The sequence below is a fragment of the Vipera berus genome (assembly GCF_964194415.1).
Source record: "Vipera berus genome assembly, chromosome: 1".
NCBI classification, from domain to species: domain Eukaryota; kingdom Metazoa; phylum Chordata; class Lepidosauria; order Squamata; family Viperidae; genus Vipera; species Vipera berus.
The window spans coordinates 136,827,833-136,847,960 of record NC_138202.1 but is presented as its reverse complement, the minus strand read 5'-3'; the positions used below and the strand labels follow the sequence as shown (position 1 = coordinate 136,847,960).

General features: G+C 38.8%; 1 protein-coding gene across 1 annotated transcript in view; it reads left to right on the top strand.

Moving 5' to 3' along the window:
• The window catches only part of NCKAP5 (NCK associated protein 5), a 643,822-nt gene that overhangs the window by 543,186 nt on the left and 80,508 nt on the right, over positions 1-20,128 (top strand). The window contains exons 12-13 of the mRNA XM_081341973.1: positions 433-610; positions 5,893-5,971. Of these exons, the coding sequence (XP_081198099.1) occupies positions 433-610; positions 5,893-5,971 (257 nt within the window). The remainder of the gene's footprint in view (positions 1-432; positions 611-5,892; positions 5,972-20,128) is intronic.

The window sequence follows — 20,128 nt, the reverse complement described above, 5'->3', positions numbered from 1 at the left end:
ATTTTTATTTAATACATCCATCTGGGAGAGATTTCTTTTAAAAATGCAGCATCTGCCTTTGTGTTCTGTTTAATGCTGCCTTGTAACTGGCTGCAGATTGTTAGTATACAAAGAAGATAACCCACAAAAGTAATTACTTTCACCGCTTTCCGGATTTTAGGTCACAAAGACACCCAGAAATAATTGTACAATAATTTCCAAGTTGGCTCACACTCCTAGAAAATTTAAAACAAATAATTATACCTGAATGACGACAATAATTTTGTCCATGAAATTACAAGTGACAGGTTTGATCAAAGCTAGTTAGCAACATTTATCACTCAGAGGTCCAGGGGGAGAAAGATACAGGGTGATTTCACTAAACGTAAAGAAACAGAAGTGATTGAAGTAAAGGCAATGCCATTTATCAGAGGAATCCCTATCTATCTGCAGAGTTGATAAGAAGGCAGCCCAGCAGACAGAAAGTGGATCAAAAAATGTTTCCTACAGGAGCGTGTCGAAGAGCATATCCCAGGGTTCTCCTCTTCCCAGCAACGCCATCAATACTCAAAGAAACCAGAAGAAAAACAGCAAAACAAAGGTTGATATAGAAATACCAAAGGAGACCTTGGTAAGCAATAAGAGGAGACTCCCTTAAGAATTTCCTTTCTTCCCGAGTGTTTATTGTATTAGTACAAGATACGTGCCCACATATGGTGAAAGGACACAGTTCAGAACTGGGGAGTGACGGGATTAATGTCAACATCCAATGATCTGATTAGGGAATCCGATTATGCTATTTCAGTGGCTAACAAACAGTTGCACACTGACTCAGCCTACTTTAAAATTTGCACAGGCTACCTGTCCTTTGAAGCAAGACCCTGAAAAATTACACGGAATCCTTCTTTTTATCTCTTAGGAGTAATTGAAAAAGATTGAGATAAAAATAATAACAGCCGCCCCATCCAGTTCCGTGTCATTTTTAGCTAAAATCAAAGTCCATTTTGTTACTCATAGTGAGCAGATGCCACAAGGAACATATTGCAAGAAAGGGTGATTAGGTATCTAGTATCTACTGCAATGTTTATTGTTTTCAGTATTTGTTCCAAGTCCACCCTTGTACCCTGATTTTGCTGGCTGGGCATTTGGAGTTAACTTGGTCAATTAAAAACAGCACAAGCTTAGGTTTTTCTTTTGGGAAGGATATAGGACGGTCATCGGAATTTATGAAAGGAGAAAATGGCTTCCTAATTGTTTCACTGTTGCAAGTTGTAGGTGTTTTAGGAAGGCAAGTACTTGAACCAGGCTTCTTTAACAGCAGAAATAGATGTATTTATTTTATTTTTTATTTTTTATTTTAATTCCATTTATATCCCGCCCTTCTCCAAAGACTCAGGGCGGCTTACAAGCTTAGCAGTAGCCTTCATTCTATGTATATGCCTGCTTATTAGGGCTTTCACACACACACACCCAAGCGGCATTATTACAAAGTCAGCTTAATTGCCCCCAACAATCTGGGTCCTCATTTTACCTACCTCGGAAGGATGGAAGGCTGAGTCAACCTTGAGCCTGGTGGGACGCGAACCTGCACTAATTGCAGGCAGCTGGTGTTACTTAAGGAGGCATTAGCCCACTGCTCCACCAAGGCTCCTTTGGGATTTGGATCAGCGTGTATTGGGATTTGGATCAGCGTGTATGTTTCTGAATGGGATCATGACAACCTCAGTATGGAGGCTGGTATATAGGACAAGGTACGTGCCTTTCCCCCCCCCCTCCCGACCCCTGAGAGGCCATATTCTTTATAAACATATAATGTGAGGCCCCTTTCCAGAATATATTTGTTTTTTGTTACAGGTAGCCCTCCGCTCATGACCACAATTGAGCCCAACATTTATGTCACTAAGCAAGGCATTTGTTAAGTGAGTTTTGCCCCCATTTTACGATCTTTCTTGCCACAGTTGTTAAGCGAATCACTGCATTTGTTAAGTTAGGAACACGGTTGTTAAGTGAATCTGGCTTCCCCATTGACTTTGCTTGTCGGAAGGTGGCAAAAGATGGTCACATGACCCCAGGACACTGCGATCATCATAAATATGAACCAGTTGCGAAGTGTCTGAATTTTGGTCAGATGACCTGGGGATGCTGGAGTGAAAAAAGGTCATCAGTCACTTTTTTTCAGTGCTGTTGTAACTTGGAACAATCACCAAACAAATGGTTGTAAGTCGAGGATTAACTGTGTCAGATCTATATACTCTACCATTCTGTTTATATAAGCACTCAGGACAGCTAGGAAAACCTTGCACACTTTTTTTAAAGTTTAGAATAATTTAGCTTGCCTAGCTATGGGACAGATTGCTTTCTAAGGACTATCTCATGAATGAAATATAGAAAATAAACCTTCTTGGGGATACCATCTGCTCAAAGTAGGCTCTTTCATCAAGCACAAATGAAAGATCTTTGTCCTGCATGTCAGCTTGTTTTCCCTTATTCTGTTTTATAAAGACCACTCTTCCTGTGGGCTTTATAAAACAAAACAAACAAACAATCCTGGTTTTGATAAAGTTTGAAATATGAACCCATTTCTCAGATACGTAGTGCAGAGGTTAAACATAATGTAGAAGTTCCACCTGGTGGGAATTGAAAATCAAATAGTCTTTATGATGCTTAAGAGCAAAACGATCAACTTCCGAATAATGTATGCATATTTTATCTACTTTCATGAAATAAAGCCTTCCCTAGAAGATGCGCAAGGTCATCCGTTAAGAACCTTTCCAAGACTTGTGTGTATATATATGTATGTGTATGTGTTACAAAACTGTTTTTCTTTCCTTTGCTCTGCCTTTAAAAAAAAAGCCGGTAGCTTCTATAGTATCATCTTTTCTTTGAAAATGTAGATGTTTCCTGCATTATAAAACCACAAATTATAAGCATATCTAAGTCTACCCTTGCAATGTCACTGAAAGGAACAGAAAGAATGGAAGCCTGGAAATGTGCCATATGCAGGAAATTCAATCCAGCTGATCTAGAACTTTGATAACAAAGCAGAGCCCCTTATCACAGCCACTCAATTTAACTATGCCCCATTTAACATGGTGCTGACAGCTTAGGGTATATCTTCACTGTACAGAAAGAAGGGGGGCGGTGATATGGGGGGAAAAAGCCAAGCCAATATTACAGTTTCTTTTAAATCTTTCTTCTTATTGTTTAATGGCTCAGTAATGTAAAATCATTTTTGTTTCCTTTAATAGGTTCTTTGCAAATGTAGCAATCCTAGCCATTTCAGTCTTCACCTATATCTTTAAGAAATACACTTCATTTTATTGGACAAGAATAAAGATGGGTTGTTTGCGTGTGTGTGTGTGTGTGTGTGTGTGTGTGTGTGTGTGTGTGTAATATAATTAATTCATTATAATATAATATAATAATATAATATAATAATATAATATAATATAATATAATATAATATAATATAATATAATATAATATAATATAATATAATATAATATAATATAATATAATATAATATAATATAATATAATAATATAATTTTTTATTCCTTTTAAAAGGCTGAAAAGGCTTTGTATATTCTTTCTCCAGACAGTACTCTGCTAAGTTAAAAATCAAAATGTTATTAGAACAGACTGTTCAAAGACTGGATTACATATGCTACTGCTTTGTGCAATTTTAAAATCCTTTTTTTAAAATATAACAATAAGTCAATAAAATAACTAGCATTAGCACGTTAAACTATTTGGAATAAAAAAAGAAAAAGACTACTTAAGTGATATATCTAACTGGATTTTCAAACTTTGTATTTTTTGATATGTTGTAGCATCAATTCTTTTACAGTGGGTTTATTAAAGGCTTAGTATCGCATTAAAGAATGCGTATAGACTGTTCAAGACAGAACGGTGTTAGGTGCAATTGTGTGCTCTAATAATCTGTGTATGTATGCAGTTACATATTCCTTTAACAACAATGAAATCCAATTGCCTAGGGCAGGGGTCCCCAACCTCCAGTCTGTGGACCAGTAGTGGGCCGTGGCATGCCAGCAACCGGTCCGCACAAACAAGCAAAGCCCCATCCATGAGATGCAGGCAGCACACAAAACCACACACCCTCCAGTCCACGGAAAAACCTCTCTCCACAGAACTGGTCCCAAGGTGCCCAAAATGTTGGGGACCTCTGGCCTAGGGAATATGTGTAGTTACTACAGATATTCTACTATTCTCTTCTATTATAGATATTTTACTAACCTATCTCATAATTGGTATGTATGTAGTATATGTGAAGGGGTCAGAAGTAATGAAATTGTTCAAGGCTAATGCAGAGTTGATCCAGCCCACTGATGCTTATGAGCTGTGGGTGAATTAGACTGTAGTATTTATTTGTGAAGGGACGCGGTGGCTCAGTGGGTTAGGACGCTGAGCTTGTTGATCAGAAGATCTGCAGTTTGGCAGGTCGAATCCCAAGTGCCGCATAGCAGAGTGAGCGCCTGTTACTTGTCCCAGCTTCTGCCAACCTAGCAGTTCGAAAGCACGTAAAAAATGCAAGTAGAAAAATAGGGACCACTACGGTGGGAAGGTAACAGCATTCCGTGCGCCTTTGGCATCTAGTCATGCTGGCCACATGACCACGGAGACGTCCTCAGACAAATGCTGGCTCTTTGGCTTTGAAACAGAGATGAGCACCGGCCCCTAGAGTTGGAAATGACTAGCACGCATGTGCGGGGGAACCTTTACCTTTTTTATTTATTTGTGGGGAATGTTGTTTTTCATATATGCTTAAGGCACTGTTTAACTAAGTGGCATATAAGATGGGCAAGTAAATATTCCAATGCTATATGACTGAAGATAGTGAAGCACAACTACAGCAGAAATTATTTTTTTCTGTTTCAGTACCATTCTTCTATAAATCACCTGGAACTAAATTAGACATTATATCTCAGTAGTTCTGGGGCTTTCCCCAAATTGATTAATCTAAAATGGAATTTAATATACACAAAGGAGAGTGGGATATGGAAACTTCATAAACCACTGCTTATATTTAGTTCCACCTCTGATAATGAATTGCACTTGATAAAGGTTTGTCAGCAGTTATTGGCATAAAGCCTAAGTAATATTAGCACTGAATAAAGGAACTTCCTACAGTACTTGTTACGGACATCTCGTGTTATTAGTATAAATCAGGGGTGTCAAACTCAATTTCATTGAGGGCCGCATCAGCATTGCGGTTGCCCTCAGGGGGCCAGGTGGGTATGGTCTGGGTGGGTGTGGCCTACTGGGTGGGTGTGGCTAGAGTGCGTATAGCCTACTAGGTGGGCATGGCCAGCTCTTCATCATTCGTATCAAGGGTGCCTATGGGCCCTGGGCAGGAGTCGGACAGATCTGGGGGTCTCTGGCAGAAGGAGGGTCTCTGGGCCAGGGCCAAGGCAGGGGGCCGTTCCCTCACTGTTTCCAGGATGGCTTCGCGGGCCGCATAAAACCACTTTGCGGGCCGGATCTTTGACATGTCTGGTATAAATGAATATCATGACACATGATATTTCCAAAGAGAATAATACATGCCTTCATGAGATTTAGCTCTATTTCTTTGCTTTTGTAAAAGTGAATCATAGATGTTTTTCATTTAAGGATTATTTGTCTTCAAAATTTGTTTTTGATAGCTGCATGATGTTGCTTTTATTCAACCATTTAGAACCAATTTAGAAGTCATTAATCACAGGATGAAGTGACTTTAAATTCTTACCGAATATGATTTGGAAGTTATTTTAAGATATTATCACTAAGGTGATAACAAAAGAATAAAAATAATGTCTGTGTGTGTGTTCTGAAATATTTGGCTTTTATCTTGTGCTCTTCCAAAGAGATACTTGAAAGAGATTTTTATTGTTTCTTTTTTAATGCCATGCAGGTCAAGGTAGTAAGAGAAAACTTTCAAGAAGATGCAGAAGATAACCTCTCAGATTCAAGAAATCAAAGCCATTTAATAGGTAAACTAATAAATTGAACTGTGTATTTTCTTTTTATGTAACCCACTAAATCATAATAAATGAGGACAATTAGACAGGAATTTCTTAATACTTATTTTCAAGTAGCAGCCATAGATAAAGAAACTTTAAATACAGGGTATGTTTAAATACAACTTATTATTACCAAGGAAAAATGTGGTCACCATTTCTTTACTCCAAGTCTTCTTCAAAGCCTAGAATTTCCCCACCAATCAGTTAGAACTGAAGGAGCTTCTTGGATGAGAAGCAAAATGTTTTTAACAGGAAAAAACCCGGGAAAGTCCAGTTGCCTTTTGAAAAAAAGCACCTTTGGGATAACCATGACCTGGATGATTGAGCATCTCCATGGAGAAATCCAGGGCATGTTACTGCACATAAACATCCATAAGGGGAGCAAGAGGGCAAATGATGAAACGTGTATCACAGCATAAACCATGTGACCTAGCGAAGTCCCATCCAAACTCATTTTTCATCATTTTGGCCTTGTGGTAGATCTGTCGTCTTGGAAGAAGGGGATTAGTCTATTTCTCATACGCTTTTCTCCAGCTGGCAATTTCCTCCCTTACAGCTCTTGTTTAATGGACAATTATTTGAGATTTTCATTTTGCTAATTTAAACATTAGCTTTTAGGAGTTTTCTCATCATATCCCTTTTCAGTATGTAGGAAAAAAAAATGGTATTTTTGTTGGAAAAAAAGGCATTTGGCTTCATGGAAAGTTCTGGGTGGCATACTGAATGTACCCAAACCATTTTTTAATGCATTAGACCTAATTTTCGGTAAAGTGGAAAAAAAACCCAAAGCAATAACAAAAATAAAGGTGGAAAGGAAGATCTTAAGTATGTCTGCCTGTCTCACAAATTTCCATTTATGCAACAAGCTTTCATCTCTTTCACACTTTTCCTATATTTCACCTACCAGTCTGTCTCCCAAGCCCCCTAGGCAAACATAAGAAGCAGGAAAGTAGCTATGGGGCCATTTTTTCATTGGGTTTATTCTAGTCTACTTAAATGCAACATATTTTTACTAAGTAAAAACTCAGTCACCGTTTCTCTACTCTGAGTCTTCAAAGCCTAATTTATGGAATAAAAATATGCTAGTTTCTCCCCCTCTTACTCTCTTGTGCTCTGTATGTTTCCTGTAGTGTTTGTGCAGTGTGTAAATTAAACAAAGCATGGCTATTGTTTACTTTGCAAAATTACCTCTAAAACTTAAGATTTTTTGCTTTTTTTTAAAAAAAAAAAGCCATATTTGCTGTTAGTAAGAAGTTCCTGACCTAGATGCAAATAGTTTTCTAACATACTTAAAGTGTTATGTTATAACCATGGTGCTGCTTTTGTTTCTATTCTGTGTTACAAAGCACCAAAACAAGGCCCATTGAATTTATCCTGGTAGTACAGGCACTCCTCATTTAAATACTGCCTCGTGTAACAACAATTTGCTTTTAGAAGAGTAACAAAAAAGTAACTGTATGACCTATCCTCACATTCATGACCTTCGCAGGTCTGTAAAGTGAAAGAAACTGGAATAAGGTTATAAACACGTATAAAATGATTGCAGAGTTGAGGAAAAGTTCATAGCATTCCACGTTTGATATTGATTTGGATTAAATCAATATCAAAGAATTTTTTAAAATGCATGTTGGTGCTGCATATCCATTTGTAGAAGCCTTTACAGAACATCTTGTTTTAGTTCTGATGTCAAAGAATACATCCTGATGCCTCGAGTAGCCAAGCTTTCATAAAGCCCTGAAGTTTGATCCTTCTTGCAATGGGACATTTTGGCTTTTGGAAAATTTGCTTTAAAGTAATATAATTCTATATTAGCCAGGGCTTTTTTTCTCATAGAATGCTCAGAACGGAATTCTGGCACCTTTTTTGGATGGAACCTTGTTGGGTAGGGAAGGCGGGTTGTATGACACGTGTGAGTTCCGGCACCTTTTTCTTTTATAAAAAAAGCACTGGGAATAACATAAACTAATCTTGAGCAATCGTTAATGAGAAGAATGGAAGAAAGGTATGTTGGTAGGGTGGTGCCTCATATCAAAATTGGCATTTCTGCAGCTGATTTTAATGGATTCCTCTTTCCTAGAAATAAATCTGTCAGGGATTAAGGAGACGATTCTGCCTCGGATGAGAAAGACTTTTCCAGTATTTTACAAGGCTATAATAGGGACTCAGCTGGAAACAGAATCAAAAATTTAAAAATCTATCACACATTAGTTATTCTACACACTCATGCAAAATGTACCGTATATACTTGAGTATAAGCCGAATTTTTCAGCCCACTTTTTGGGCTGAAAAATTCCACTTCGGCTTATACTCCAGTCAACAAAAAAACTTACCGAGGACTTGTGCGCGGCCGAGGCTTTGGTGCTTCCGGGATCGCCCGCACCTCTCCCAAGCCACCGCCGTCCGAGACCTGCCGAAGTTTGGGGAGGTTTGGGGAGGTGCGCGCGCACCTCCCCAAACTCCGCGCCTTGCCTGCCTGCTTCTTTCCGCAGGCAGGCAGGGCGCGGAGGAACGGAGACTTGCCGACGTTTGGGGAGGTTTGGGCGCCTCCCCAAACCTCGGCAGGTCTCCGTTCCTCCGCGCAGACCTGCCGACGTTTGGGGAGGTTTGGGCGCCTCCCCAAACCTCCCCAAACCTCGGCAGGTCTCCGTTCCTCCTGCCGACCTTTGGGGAGGTTTGGGCGCCTCCCCAAACCTCCCCAAACCTCGGCAGGTCTCCGTTCTTCCTGCCGACCTTTGGGGAGGTTTGGGCGCCTCCCCAAACCTCCCCAAACGTCGGCAGGTCTGCGCGGAGGAACGGAGACCTGCCGAGGTTTGGGGAGGTTTGGGGAGGCGCCCAAACCTCCCCAAACAGGAACGGAGACCTGCCGAGGTTTGGGGAGGTTTGGGGAGGCGCCCAAACCTCCCCAAACGTCGGCAGGTCTGCGCGGAGGAACGGAGACCTGCCGAGGTTTGGGGAGGTTTGGGGAGGCGCCCAAACCTCCCCAAAGGTCGGCAGGAGGAACGGAGACCTGCCGAGGTTTGGGGAGGCGCCCAAACCTCCCCAAAGGTCGGCAGGAGGAACGGAGACCTGCCGAGGTTTGGGGAGGCGCCCAAACCTCCCCAAAGGTCGGCAGGAGGAACGGAGACCTGCCGAGGTTTGGGGAGGTTTGGGGAGGCGCCCAAACCTCCCCAAAGGTCGGCAGGAGGAACGGAGACCTGCCGAGGTTTGGGGAGGCGCCCAAACCTCCCCAAAGGTCGGCAGGTCTGCGCGGAGGAACGGAGACCTGCAGAGGTTTGGGGAGGCGCCCAAACCTCCCCAAAGGTCGGCAGGAGGATCGGAGACCTGCCGAGGTTTGGGGAGGCGCCCAAACCTCCCCAAAGGTCGGCAGGAGGAACGGAGACCTGCCGAGGTTTGGGGAGGTTTGGGGAGGCGCCCAAACCTCCCCAAAGGTCGGCAGGAGGAACGGAGACCTGCCGAGGTTTGGGGAGGTTTGGGGAGGCGCCCAAACCTCCCCAAAGGTCGGCAGGAGGAACGGAGACCTGCCGAGGTTTGGGGAGGTTTGGGGAGGCGCCCAAACCTCCCCAAAGGTCGGCAGGAGGAACGGAGACCTGCCGAGGTTTGGGGAGGTTTGGGGAGGCGCCCAAACCTCCCCAAAGGTCGGCAGGAGGAACGGAGACCTGCCGAGGTTTGGGGAGGTTTGGGGAGGCGCCCAAACCTCCCCAAAGGTCGGCAGGAGGAACGGAGACCTGCCGACGAGCCGCGGCCACACAGGGTATTCCTGTGTATTCAGGCTTGCAAAATGGCGGATCGAGCCTCTGCTGGCGGCAGAGGCTTGCAGAACGGCGGATCGGCTTATACTCGAGTCAATAACTTTTTCCAGTTTTTGGGGGTGAAATTGGGGGTCTCGGCTTATACTCGAGTCGGCTTATACTCAAGTATATACGGTACTTCAGTGTCATAACACAGTTTGAAAGATGATTGTCAAATTACCAGGAACGGGTAACTAAGTAATTGGAAGCTGTGCATGGCCTGTCTACAAACTTTTCTCTGAAGGAGTTAAAGTAGTTACTTAGTCAAATTATTTAAATTTACCAGCCTAAATTCATCACTTCCCACAGGGAAAAAAGTCTACATTGTGAGATGTTACTTTCATAACACAGAGCAATAATATCCTTATCTTAGTTCTAAGATTCTCTGTAAATTTAATTTAAAAAGTATTATAGAGATATCTATACATGTACAATGAAAAATCTTCTATAAATTATGCTATTTTGACTGTCAGTTAGCGCTCCAAACCCTTTATATTGTGCTGAACATAATAGATCATCTCACCCTCATGATTATAGATGCAATTCTGACTACTGATCCAACCCAGAAATTAAATATAGTTGAACTATCTATGTCATTTTTTTAAATTGTCAAATGTATATATAAATGCATTTTTAGCAACACACAGCAAACTAACACACTTCACTCACTATACTGAGATTTTTTAAAAATCTTCCTCTGGGTCCTAAATATAACATATTTAATATAAATTATGTAAATGATATACTATTTTGTTTGCCCTTGCTAGAGAGAAGTAGATTCTATTATATAGCTAATATATGGAGAATTTGGTCTAGTAGTTAAGGCACCTGGATAGAGACCAGGAGATCAGGAGTTCTAGTTCTGCCTTAGATATGAAAGAACAGCCGGGTGACTTTCAGCTATGTGACTTTCAGCTCACATAGTGGTTGTTGTGGGGAAAATAAGAGGAGAAAGGAATATTAGGTATGTTTGCCACCTTGAGTTGTTTTTATAAAAATACCGGTAATAAAGGTGGGGTATAAATAAATAATAATTTTAATAATGATAAATCTATAATTTAATACTATTAAATAAATAATAGTAAATAAATGAACTACCATATTCATACAGTAGGGGCATTTAGGAAAAAGACTAAGAAGTCTAAAATGTGTTCTCCTTTTTAAAAAAGTCAACAAATACATGGTCATACTACTTTTCACATGTTCTGTGCACTGGCCTAAAGTTAAACTCCAAAGCGTATCACACAAGTTTTTGTTTGTTATTCACAAGCTCTTGCATTAGCCATGTTAACTACCTCTCTCCCAAGGGGATAGAATATCCCATCTCATATGCTTTTTATGTGCTTTTGTTTCCAACTTCTTCCCAATCACCAGAGCTGCTTTGAAAAGCTAATTTAAAGATTATTGTGATATATTGTTTTATTTTCACATTTTAATGAGCCATTATTTTGCCTTCCCTTTTTTACGCTGAAAAAAAAGTTTTCATGAAACAAAATGGAGTGTCTGCACAGTTTAAGAGTAAAAAATATGTATGTGAAAAAGAATCTACTTCTTTATTAATTGCTTACATTGACAAGTTAGCAAACGTGCAGCTTGTGGCTCTAGAGTATTTTACTGCAATTAAATACTCTTGGTTCAGTTAAAACCATGCATATATAAAGTATTGGTTTCCAGGCACTTTTTTATCCTGTTCAAATGTATTTAGTGAGCCTGTAGGTTTGAAATATTGTAATAGCTTCTAGGACTAGCCTTTCTTGAAAAGGCCCTGGGTATACAGTGTAATATGTTTAATAAGAATCTAAACTATTGTTCTAGACCAGAGGTGAGAACTATGGCCCCTTTATGATTTGTGGACCTCAACTCCCAGAATTTTGGGAGTTGAAGCCCACAAGTAATAAAAGGGCCATTGTTCCCCACCCCTGGTTAGACATTGTAATTTACGAGATATTTTAACAGCAGGGAGAACTTTGAATCAGCCATAGACATTCCATACCTCTTTTAAAAATATTGCAAGAATCCATAATCAATTTCTTAAGTCTCTGTGTTTCTGACTTTATTTTGAGTATAATTTGGCTATTTTGGTCCTTATTCAGCTTGGTTATATATGTCTGGTGAGATCTGATTAATTGATTGATTTTGCAAAGATACTATAGGAATTGTCTTAATATAGTTGATTTACCTTCCATAGTGCCCATCCATAGTGGAACGGCGTCTATTAGCAAATGAACTATCTTCACCTACTCCACACACAAAGATCTAAATCCATTTTGGTGGTGATTATCTGGAGCAGGTGTCAGGGGACCTAATGATTTTTATGAGTAGAAGGGGGGAAAGTATTGTGAGAACATAAGTCTACTTACAGAACATTGGATATATTCATTTTTGTGCTTAATTGCTGTAGGAAGACATAAAGAAATCACTATCATTGTCTGTTTAAGTCTACTTACATATCTATGCACAACAATAAAAAAATTCAGGGATCGTTGTATAAATTTCGTCAGTGGAAGAAATGAGAAGGCTGTGATTTGGATGATACAGATTTCTTTTTCTGTCTAGGAAGCTCTTCTAGAATATATTACTCAGAAATACAGTGCACATTGATTTTAGAGAAATGGGTATTCCGTTGAGGTTTAAAAAGGAAATAAATAGATCAAGGAGCAAGAAGAATTTTAGTGAAACCCAACTGCAATACCTTCTGTAATCAGAAATACAGGTGTTTGCCCCAGAATTAAAAACTGAAGTGACAGCTTCTTTTGTATTCTGTACTTGAGCTCTGCAGCCCATTAAATTTATTGTTAAACATCTGCTAGATAGATTCTGCCTTCTATAGAAGTCATTTTCTTGTAACATCATTTTTCACTTTTCAAGAACAACACTGAAAAAGGTTCAAATGGTTTACCGGTAATTTTAAACAATGTTATTGGGAAAGAAAAGTCTGTGTTATATATGCCTTTGCTTTTTAATCATTTATTTAAAACTTTTATGTAGGTGCCCATCTTATGTCCAACTCTGGACAGGTCCCGAACAAAAGTTAAAACATAAAAATCCATATTAACACTATAAAACTAACCACAATTGTTAATAACAGTGTTTTGGTTACATACCTCCTTTATTGAAATTGTTGAGCTGAATTTCATTAAATATTTTTTTTTAAATTGAGAGTTAATGATCTACATACTTCTAAAACCTTCTTGTTTGTAGTTTGTAACCTACAATTCGCCTTAACAGTGCATCATAGATCAGTAATTCTTTACAATGTACCTCATATGAGCTGACTTAAAGAAGCTGATTTAAAATTCTAGTTGCTTCAGCACTGTTGCACCTCTGCACTGCTGCTGTGGTCACATAATCATCATTTCCAATGCTCGCTGCCAACTTCCCAGAAGGAAAGTCAATGGGGAAGCCAGCAGGAAGTTGAAAGTTTCTCCTCTTCCCACTACCTTTTTGCCCACCTGTGGTCATTCTGCTTCTCTGTTTAGGTAAGGAAATATCTCTGAAATGGATCATAATATAATAATGAGGGTAATTTTCACACCACACCTCTAGTTTCCACAAAAGAAAAGAAAAAGTGATGAAAAATTCAAAGAGAAACTTTTTGATAAAAAAATTTTTGCCTATAATTTGATTGAAAGTTCAGAGACAAAGTGATGTTGGTGCTAAACATTCTAAAGTGAAGAATGAAGCTTTATATTAAAGAACTCAAGTATTATTGGAAAATCATAAGTTAATAGCGATTATGAAAAAATTCCACTCATGTTTAACTTGGAGAGAGAATTGTTCAGTCTTCATTCTGCTTCTTTTGTGTCAGAAATTTCATTAAGTATCAAGGATGGTATAGTAAATTAATATTTTTTCCTCTCTCTTTTTGCCCACCTGGTCAAAAAAAATAAATCCTTCCTAAATGTAAGTTTTTAATATATAATCTTGCTTTTTATATATGCATGAATAGATAGGTACCTGTCATGGTATCAGGATGTGTGCCGATACTCTTTGAATATATGTAGACTACGTGAAGTGTCAATTATAGTTTATTCACCAATTTTATAAGTGAGGTTGTCTCTAGAAATATTGCTATTTGGAACATTCCTGTTTAAATTGAAAGGTATCATTTCTCTCTCCAGTTGTTTGCTCTCTTGTTAAGTCTAATTCAAGTGTTTTGGAAAAGGGTTTTTTTCCCAATTTCATGATTTAATGTCTTTTTTGTTTTGTATTTCTACAAAGTATAGAAATTCCAGATGCATATTTTCTTCCGGATCATTTTTATCATATAAGGGCATTTTTATTATATAAGGATTTTGACTTTATTATCTTGTTAAACAGGCAGAGCCTGGAACAAATTCTGCAAACACCGTTTCAGGTTTTAAACTGCTCTGTTTTCTTCACCATTTGCTCCAGGTTTTTAGGCTTACCTCCAGTAATACCCCTTTATACCCCTTGTGTACATATGCATATGGAATAATTTGCAATGCTTCTTGGGCTGTTTGGGGGATTTGTGTGTGTGTGTGTGTGTGTGTGTGTGCGTGCGTGTTTCTATACATGTGTCTAACTTAATTTGTTTGTAATTCTGTAAATATTGGGACATTCCGACGTGGTAGATATGTCTCTGTTATGACTTTGGGCTAGCAAACAACTGGAAAAAAAATGTGTTTGTTAGCACGTACAGTATTTATTGTGTCCTGTAAAAGGCATTGGCATATATCTCTATCTACATCACTTCATGTTGTGAAGGAATTTTGTATAATGGTAGCTTCCTTTAATAAGCTAATAGGATTTCTCCCTGCGTTATGAGAAAGGAGACCATACTTTTTCAATTACTGCATTCCTTTGGCCCTAAAGTAGCTTACAGTCAGTTCAGCAGATAGATAGGAATGCTTGTCCAATATCTGCAATTGTTAATATTCCATTAAGGGTTTTCAGTGTTGGTAACTCCACAGCACTCAGAGGTCTCCCAACATGGTGCACTGTGGATGCACATTCTCTGCAGTTCCTAGCCCCATTATACTGTTGGCAGCACTGATACCCTTATTACTGCATAGGTTGAGGAAGTTTGTGTGATTTCACAAAGAAGATAAATGAATATCGTCCTCATGCAATTTCTTCCCAGGGGGGAAAAAATCAAGTTTATAATAGCTGGCTAATCTGCTGTGGGAACAGATATCAAGAATGCCATTGGCAAGGAAAGAGGTCACCAAGAGGAGGGTGATTAAATTCTTCTTCCTTGATACAACTCTAGAAATTATGGAGGAGAGGATAATAAACAATTTATGTGCAACCTCCAATCTAGTAATCAGTCCCTGTACTCTGCCTTATTGCAGATCAGTATTCTCTCCATGTATTAAGAGCACCTACCTATTAGGAGGCTTATACGTTAGATAGTATCAGGGGCAAGATTTTAAGAGGTTATTTCTTTCCTATCTTTTGCCAGCCTTTGCTTGTTTACTGCATTTATATCCCATCTTTCTACTCTAAAGTTACTGAAGCTGCCTCACCAGTAGAAAGAAAATATAAGCAATGAAAATCTGATTTTAAGAAATTAAGATCACAGCCACTTCAGACTGAAAAAGCATGGTGGAAGAGGGAGATCTTGACTCCTTTCCTGAAATCAAATTAAATGGGAGCAAAATGGCTTTAATGAAAAGAAAAGGACTAGGGATGACATGATAGCGGTGTTCCAATATGTAAGGTGTTGCCACAGAGAAGAGGGGGGTCAACCTGCTTTCCAAAGCACCAGAAGGCAAGACAAGAAACAATGGATGGAAACTAGTCAAGGAGAGAAGCAACTTAGGACTAAGGAGAAATTTCCTGACAGTTAGAACAATTAATTCGTGGAACAACCTGCCTCCAGAAGTTGTGAATGCTCTAATATTGGGAGTTTTTAAGAAGAGATTGGAAAGCCATTTGTCTGAAATGGTATTCGGTTTCCTGCCAGAGCAGGGGGTTAGACTAGAAGATCTCCAAGGTCCCTTCCAATTCTGTTATTCTGCCACTCTCAAAGGACTCACCCAGGGAAAGTCCTTACCTGGGTGTTCAACAAATGGGCTGGGGAAAATGAGGGTACCTTTAAGATGGTTTCTCCTGCTGATCTTAAGATCTGAATAGGTCCGTAAAGGTAAAGGTTCCCCCGCACATGCATGCTAGTCGTTTCCAACTCTATTGGCCGGTGCTCATCTCCGTTTCAAAGCCGAAGAGCCAGTGCTTGTCTGAGGATGTCTCCGTGGTCATGTGGCCGGCATGACTAGACACCAAAGGTGCATGGAACGCTGTTACCTTCCCACCGTAGTGGTCCCTATTTTTCTACTTGCATTTTTACGTGCTTTCAAACTGCTAAGTTGGCAGAAGCTGGGACGAGTAACAGGCACTCATCTGTAACGCGGCACTAGGGATTTGACCCGCTAAACTGCCGACCTTCGATCAACAAGCTCAGCATCCTAACCCACTGAGCCACCCATATACATGTGTATATATAGGATATGCCTAACTGTAGTTGACTCTGTTCTTTTGAATTCTTTCTGACCACAGACACCAAATTATTTTCCATGCAATATAGAAGCAGTAACTTAAATCTTCTGTGTATACCCAAATATTACTCTTATTGACATAATAAACAGTTTATTATTTCATTGTTTAAGTTATGTGGAAGAGAAGACTTAAGACTTTAGTGTCTTGCTTAAGCTCATCAGATGAGATAATATACTTTGCAAAAGAGCCTTGGTGGAGCAGTGGGCTAATGCCTCCTTAAGTTACACCAGCTGCCTGCAATTAGTGCAGGTTCGCATCCCACCAGGCTCAAGGTTGACTCAGCCTTCCATCCTTCCGAGGTAGGTAAAATGAGGACCCAGATTGTTGGGGGCAATTAAGCTGACTTTGTAATAATGCCGCTTGGGGGGTGGGTGAAAGCCCTAATAAGCAGGCATATACATAGAATGAAGGCTACTGCTAAGCTTGTAAGCCGCCCTGAGTCTTCGGAGAAGGGCGGGATATAAATGGAATTAAAATAAAAATAAAATTTAAAAATCTGAAAAGTAACAGTCAAATTAGGTGAGAGCATCAATGAGTTGTTAAGATATTACAGAATGATCTACTGAAATGAGCAGATTTAGTAACAAACCATAACGAATTGGATGAATTTTTATTCAGAAAATGGGATGTAAAATTCAGAGAAAGAAAAAAATGTGCAGTATTAAAAAAAATCTTCTCACCTGAAACCAAAAACTATTCAACAGAAGTTTGTTATGCTCTCCTGCAGCTTGAGAATGTAGCTTATCAGTGTCAATCTTTATTTAATGAACCCTTTCAATAGAAATTGAGTAGAATCATGTAGCAATCATCTTCACAAGCGTGTGAGCCATTCATTTTTTATCCCATCAGATAAAGGAATATTTGCATTATATCCTTGCATGCTTCTCAGAGAAATCTATAGAAAACCTAAATGTTTTTTTGCAAGCCAATTTAGTGAAACACTACCAGACAAAACCAGTACACCAAACCAACTGCCACTTTCTTTTTGGTGTACCTGTTTTTAAAATATATTCTGAGGTGTTATACCTGGATAAAAAGGAACCCAACAAATCAAGTTTTTAACTGTCTGTATCTGCACGAAGCTGCATACAATCACACACTTTCTAACAATTCTAGGAGAAGGATTGCTTCCTAAAGCACCTCAGACAGCCAAGTTTTAATTGTATGTGTGTGAGAGAGAGATCTAACAAATTAATGCAATCGTGCAGGTATTATTCTTGCAGTTATCGATTTATAGCTTTTGAAGACAGGTTCAGAAAACTGAAATGTTAGCAGGGGATTGATATGTAAATAGGCTGGTGTACTTTTGAGAAATGGTAGTTTAATTATATACAAATATTATTTTGTATAACTTACTTAAACACGTATGTAGAAAGTGTTGTAGATCTGTTTAGAAAACTTCCCTTTGTACACACAGTTTAACATACTAATGTTCCTGTACAAGGAAATATCCCAATTGCTCTGGACACTAGAGGTGTCTGGGGAGGTGAATGCCCAAAAACTCTTTTCTGGAACTACTGTTATTGTGCCCTATTTGTAAGTTGTGAATCATTTCTTAACATGCCTCTCCTGCCAGATATTTTAGAGCTTATTCCAACAAGTAAAATTAGTTTCCAACAATCAAACTTTTAAACAAATATTAACTAGGAGAAACCAAATGCAACAACCATACACATTTAAAACATTGCCCCAAGGTAACAACCAAACGCACACACATCCGTAAGTCAAATAAAACAATATTTAAGCCAGAGGAGTAAGCATAAATTGGGACAATTGGCCAATTGGATAATGTCGAATATAGGGATATTTAAGTCCCTTTCGAAGTCAGTGTAAAGAGAAAGAGAAGAAAGGAGCTGATTCCAGAGTTATGAGGCCAAACCCTGGAACTCCAGATTTTATGATCTAGAGCAGAAAGAGGCCCAGCTGAGAGGATCATAAGAAGTGATCAAGAGTATAAGGAGAAATAAGGCCAGGCAGATATGGGGCAGGGCATTTAATTTATTTGATTGACTGGCTGATATTTCACTTTAAATTTTAACAATTCTCAGCAGTTACATGATATGCAAAAAATTAAAACATCCACATTGTCCAAATTCTAAAGTGTGCTATGACATCTATCAGGAACTATAGCCCACATGTTTAAGGATTGAATGTTAAGAAACAAAACGTTCTCTAGATTCAATCTATTTCCACTACATTCTTATACCTGCTGAAAGATCCCTTCTGAGCTGAGAAACATACTTCCCAGACAACTAGTTCACCTTTGGGTGAATGGATGTTCCATGATTGGTCATGATTGCTATCTTGTGAGATGTCCTCAACATACTGTACAACTTCTAAATATGCCTTTTAAAGAAAGCATTGCTAAAATTAAACAAGGAATAATTGGAAATTGTCAAAATTTTGATAATGATTGGGATAGGCAAAGCTAACTGGAATTTGTTGAAATAGTTTAATGTAGAAACAATTCTCTTCTTTATAAAAGGAATTATTTATAAAAGGAATTATTTAAAAAAAACCCCTTCCCTTCCTGAACAATAAGTATCTAGTATGCATTAGAATCTTTTAAATAATGTCAAGTTACTCTTTGTCACAGTCTGTTGAAGACAAATAATTACTTTCTTCTTCCTAAGAGATAATATATATAGCACTTGTCTAATTGCCAATTCTTCTGCAACACTACTGGGGCATTCGGTTTAGCTGTCTTTCCTGTAAGCCAAATGCATTAGTGTTCTGGATCAACTTCCTTATTAAACATAGCCTTAACATGCCTTTATGATTATGTATAATCAGCTACCGAATTATAATAATTGCTTTCCAGAAAACTTACCCTGTCCATCTCAGTTACACGGAGAACATAAAATGATTAGCATTCCGAAAAATACGTGTAAATCTGACAGTTGCATGCAAATGTTTAGGCACATCTGGTCAAATGGTATGTTTCAATAAACTCCAAATGAATCAGAGCTGACAGAGCCTTTAGATTGTACAAAGTTAAACAACTAATTTTCTTGCAGACTTGAATGCATGTCTTGCATCCTTTTATGTGCAATTATATACAGATTCAAAATAACAAAACAGTGAAGCCTCTTTCTACCGTTGCATGGGGAGGTCTTTTTTCCCCTTTGCTCTTCTTTGCAGAACTTCTCTAGCTCAGAAATATTCTTTGTTCTCTTTACAAGCCCTGCGTGGTTGAGATCTGACCACATATTTTCAGTAATGTTCAGATACGGGGACATTTGAAAACATTTACCTTTTGTAACTAAATACTTTGATTTCAAGCTACATTTCAATTTACTGTCTTGCTGAAACATGCACTCTCTTTCTGCCTTCCAATTCTTCAATGACGATGAGATGCTAGGATATATCGATATTTAGTCAAATCCATTCTTCTTTCCATCTGTACAATATTTCCTGTGAACTGGCAGCCACAAACCCCAACCCTTACTAGAGGCACTATGGCAAGATGTTGTTTCCTTCAAACACTTCAATGTTTTTATCCCAAATTCATTTTTTTGGTAGTTTTTGTTTTATCAATCTAAAGCATATTTGTTCCAAATGAATGGGGTTTTTTAGGCAATACCTAAAGATTCCCTTCTGACAACTTTCCTGTGTGGATCACATACTTCCAGTAACAGTTAAATATATTACTATGGCCAATAAGCCTACCCTTTTCAATATGATCAGTACTATAGTTTTAAGTGGGTTTCATCTTTATACAATCCTTCTAAGTCAAAATAATACTTTTGTTTTTCAAGCTGAGCTGTGCTTGTCCTTTGAATGTCTCGACAGGAAGCACATCTCTAAAATTAACAGAATT